This window comes from Diaphorina citri, unplaced genomic scaffold (genome assembly GCF_000475195.1).
Source record: "Diaphorina citri unplaced genomic scaffold, Diaci psyllid genome assembly version 1.1 scaffold498, whole genome shotgun sequence".
NCBI lineage: Eukaryota > Metazoa > Arthropoda > Insecta > Hemiptera > Psyllidae > Diaphorina > Diaphorina citri.
The window spans coordinates 184,469-189,361 of NW_007377933.1; the positions used below are offsets into that span (position 1 = coordinate 184,469).

Here is a 4,893-nt window from a genome sequence, read left to right on the forward strand (position 1 = left end):
AACACCAAAAAAAAAAAAAAAAAAAAAAAAAAAAATCCGATTTCAAGCTATTTTTAAATGTTCAAGCACACTCCATTTGTCAAGGGTTTAAGTCTCTAAGTTTACCTTGCCCTTGGGATCAATTTAATTTTTTGAAGAAAATAAATAACAAGAAGAAGTGAACTTTTGATGAACACATGGGTATGTCTATTTTTTTCAGGTGAAATGGCAAGTGTACTTGCACTACTTGAAGTCGATCGGTCTGCCGCTCAGCATGGCAGCCATACTGTTGAACATCGCGTTCCAAGGGTTTGCCATCGGGTCCAACATTTGGCTTTCGGTTTGGTCGGAAGACAAAAGCACCATTGTAAACGGAACGCAAGATGTGGGAAAGCGAGATTTGTATCTCGGTGTGTACGGGGCGCTCGGATTGGGTCAAGGTAAGCTCCGTCCACACTTTGTTCCGTTTGTGTTGTGCCTTAGCGTTGAATTGATTGCATATCTTGAACTACAATACTTGTAAGACCCTTTTATTTTGAAAGACTTTTTAGCTAAATCCTCTTTAGGGGTGAGCTATTCATTTCTATTTTTTTTTTCTTTTTTTTTTATAAGACTTGTTTTTTCATATCTTGATTTGATCATTGAAAGCAGGGTTTCAGAGAATCCTCAAAATAATGAAATAAATAATGGGAATTTTGACAGTAAAAAACTAACGGCCGGAACTACAATCCTATGGTTAAAGTAATTAGAGGATTAAATATTTACATAGCTAGATACCGTTGAATAAATCTTGATATTAAATTCTAATAAAAAAAAAACAGTATTCGAATAAAGAAGCTGTTTTTTCTATCATTTCGAAATGGAATGCTGAGAAGAAATTAATTTTCCAATGTTAGTGAAGGATTCAAGAGTAGCTTTGGTGGCCAAGTGGTCATTTACCCTACACTCCCTACAGACCTGAGTAAAAAAAAAAACAGTATTCGAATAAAGAAGCTGTTTTTTCTATCATTTCGAAATGGAATGCTGAGAAGTAATTAATTTTCCAATGTTAGTGAAGGATTCAAGAGTAGCTTTGGTGGCCAAGTGGTCATTTACCCTACACTCCCTACAGACCTGAGTAGAATTCTTGCTTTTATTTGACTTAATGATTTTTAAAATATTGTGTTGGCATTAAAACATAGAAGGTTAAGTTTAGGAAAGATCGTATCACCAGCTGCTAGATATATGACAGGTGTTCCTGAGTATGCATCTAGGAATTAATTGTATCTGTATTCTCCATATTAGTAGATTTAATTTTCTCTGAACCCATCAGTGTTCCAATGGATCCAAATGTTAGCACCAATATTCAAGTTTTTAGCAAATCACCAACTAACCAAACTATGAATTTCCATAGTGTTTGGTAATATTGTGTGTCCCTCCACCATTGAGTAGTAAACAGTAACAAGATATTGACTCTGCCTTACTGTTTTTAGTCTTGTTCAGTCCATTTGTTTTCTTGTCCTCCGCTTGTTTAGACTGCGGGAGGAAAGGGATTTTTCAGTCTCATTCTGGCAGTATAAGCAAGGTATATTCTATTTTATTGTCAAGGGTAAAAGCTTAAATTTACCCTTTGGATTGCTTAATAAATCCATTGTGTTCCTCCGCACCTTCACCCTTAGGATCAATAATGTTTTGTTGTGTTCCTCCACATTCTAGTACTATCGGTGCTAACCTCGTCTATATGTGTGGCAGAAGGTTCCCTCCTAGCGTCAAGCGTGCTACATGAGTTCCTCCTGACACGCGTGTTCTCCGCTGTCATACAATTCTTCGACACTACGCCCCAAGGTCGTATTATATCTCGCTTCAGCAAAGATGTGGATATCCTGGACAATGCCATTCCCTTCTGCATCAAGTCCTGGCTCCTCTGCCTATTTGGGGTGTGTGTGCAACCAGACGCTTGTTTTTCTTGTGGAATCTGAACCAATTTCCTCTCTTCTATAGCCCATTTCACAAGGAAAATACAAAATTTCCCAAGAAAGAACTAGGTGGCATGGTAGCGCTTGTACGGAAACCATTGAAAATTCAAGATGGCGTCTTCTCAACTCTAAAAATAGGTTTGGTCGTTTTACTTCAGAAGAGAAAATGGAGAAATCGTTTCAAATTCCACAAGAGAACTACGCGATATCTTACCCCCCGAGTCTACCATCTCATGTTTACTTTAATGTTGAACAACATGTAGACGTATTCCAGCACTTGCTTGACCAACATTTGCGCATGCGTAACAGACAACATGAAAATTAACATGACATTGTAGAACCGGGTCTTCAATTGAGTAGATTCTCAGAAGTTTTCTTAGTGTGTATTGCACTCGTGTTTGATTCCCCCTGCTATCACATCTGACTTGATGGTGTATACCTATGCACATTGACGTGTGTTTGATTTGAAGGTGTCTGCCATTTCATTATCACTCCTATCCCCCCTTTACACGGTTTTGTGTTTAGTATTCCATACAGTTTGTCCCAGAATGAATGACCCATTTCAGAAGACCCGAACGGGTACTTGTTCAGAAGTCACGTCAATGGAAATTGCTACAAAAAGGAGCTGTCACAAATGAGCAGTGACTAGTGTTATTATAGGGTTAGGTTGAACACAAAAAGAAGCTTTCACAATTTGAGCAGTAACCAGTGTTATTATAGGGTTAGGTTAAACACAAAAAAGAGCTTTCACAATTTGAGCAGTGACCAGTGTACTATAGGGTTAGGTTGAACACAAAAAGGAGCTTTCTTTTTCGTTGTCGTGGCTTCTGAATAATTACCCCCAAACGCTTGAATCTAAAAATGTATGGGACTCACTGTACTGTAGTCACACATCCCCATTACATTTATTAGTAGAAGAGATATCCTGCTGATTAACGTGCAGTTATCTCTTATCCCATCACGTGGTGATGGTTCTACATTTTGTCTCATTCGTTTGATAGTCTAATCATTGCACACTGTAGATCAAGTTTGGAGTGTTAACCTAGTTGCATTTTGTTGGCTTTGACAAATGATGCAGGCTTTCGATTACTAACATTATCCAGGTTTGGCGTAGTGAGTGTTTCAAGGTTTGGCATTCTGTTTCGTAATGATTTAATTGTTATTTTTTATTATTATTTTTTTTTCTTTTACTTTTTTGTAATTTTTTAGTAATCATTTTTCCTAGTTTATATTTTTGATAAATCAAGGGTCCAGGATTTTTGTAGTTTCAATTTAAATAAGACGAGGTGGAAGGTTTGCAAAAGTGGGTACGGTAAAAGCTATAACCAAAGACATCGTATCATAGGAATGATTAGTTCAGGATAATCTACTATCAACTAAATAGCCCAGGCAGAAAGAACTCCCATTTGTTATGTTGGTTTTCAAGCTTTTAAAACGAACTCTCAAAAAAAAAAAAAAAAAAAAAAAAAAAAAAAAAAAAAAAAAACACATTTTTCTACTCGTTTCTTTTCTGAAAATTTATTTTCTTATATCACATTTTATAAATTCATTTCTAAATGTTTCTAATTTTCTTATAACATATTTATTTCTCTTATGTTATTTTCAAACGTTTCTTATCTTCTTATAACTTATTTGTCTTATGTTATTTTCCACTGTTTCTCATTTTCTTTCTCCAATGAATAGTGATCTGGATGCTAGTCTGCGTTGTGGTGGCTAAAGGTACCATCGAGGCTGCCAGACGGCTTCATCTGATGGTTCTCACACAACATTCTTCACTCTTGCATGAGCTTTTTCGACACGACTCCGCTCGGCAGAATACTGTCTCGCTTGCGGGAAGGATGTTGACACAGTTGATAATATCTTACCTAACCTCTTGCTAACTGGGGTTTACAGTTCCTTCACGGTTTGGTAAATTGCTCATATTCCTGAAAATTGTCCATTTAACTGTCTGTGTTAATGGTAGTAATGGCTTACACCAATATCTTGGAGGTCTTCCACCAATATCTGTTCATTTAAATTTTCTCCTTCTTTCTTTCTCTCCATTTCCTATGGAATCCATTTTCTGTACATTTTGTTGGCTATATCTAGGTCGAATTTTATGCTATTTTGTCGAGTACGCTTTTTGTGTTTTGGCACTGATAGCAGAAGCTTTACTACTAACATTTTATATGTATAAGCTTTGGCATATGGGCCCATACTTAGACAGGGAATGACCCTCTGAGTAACACATGACATGAGGTAGGCAATGTGCAACCTAGAGTAAGAACTTTCACTTCTACAGTCAGTAAAAAACCCTGAGAAAGTTTTTGAAAGTTGTGTTTAATAAATAATTGGATAGCACTTGCAAATGTGTAAAAAATTATTAATAAATGTTTGATTCCTACGTAAAAAAGTAGTGAAAAATCCAAAATCTGAGGTCAAAACTCGGGAAAAGGCTAACTTTCTTATAAGGTCGAAAATTTCAATTTTTAATTGCCGTTCTAATGAAAAACGTTCAAAGAGTTGTGACGTCAGATTTCAGCGTCAAAGTGCGCAGAACGCGTTGCGCACCGAACAAACGAAGCGGAAGTCATGAATTATGACGTCATCGCCTACGGGAGCGTATGCCGTGACGTCAAAGTTCACCGCTTTACGCGGGTATTTTTAAATCGATTGTTATCTGCGCGTATCTAGAAGGCGTAGAAGGAAAAAATTCCGTTGGTCCCTCATTTTTTCCTGCTCTATGACTTTAAAACATCACCCAAGTAAGCGCAAACTGATCTTATTTTGTGTCGATACTAGGTGATAATTTTGTGATACTAGGTGTTATGATTCTTGGCAAGGAAAGAAAAAGTGACCAATGTCGTAGGTACTTTCCACAATGGAGAAAAAGCAGAGAGAGAGGGAGAGAGAGAGAGAGAGAGAGCGAGAAGAGAGAGAGAGAGAAGCGAACACCAATACGAGAAAAGAGAGAGATACC

The 4,893-nt window shown here is 37.0% G+C and overlaps 1 protein-coding gene across 1 annotated transcript in view; it reads left to right on the forward strand.

The window, feature by feature from the left end:
* The window catches only part of LOC103509443 (multidrug resistance-associated protein 1), a gene marked incomplete at its 5' end in the record, with an annotated part of 19,630 nt that extends 17,678 nt beyond the window's left edge, over positions 1-1,952 (forward strand). Inside the window, 2 exons of the mRNA XM_026823769.1 lie at positions 200-419; positions 1,675-1,952. Of these exons, the coding sequence (XP_026679570.1) occupies positions 200-419; positions 1,675-1,937 (483 nt within the window). The remainder of the gene's footprint in view (positions 1-199; positions 420-1,674) is intronic.
* Between the last annotated feature and the right edge of the window lie 2,941 nt (positions 1,953-4,893).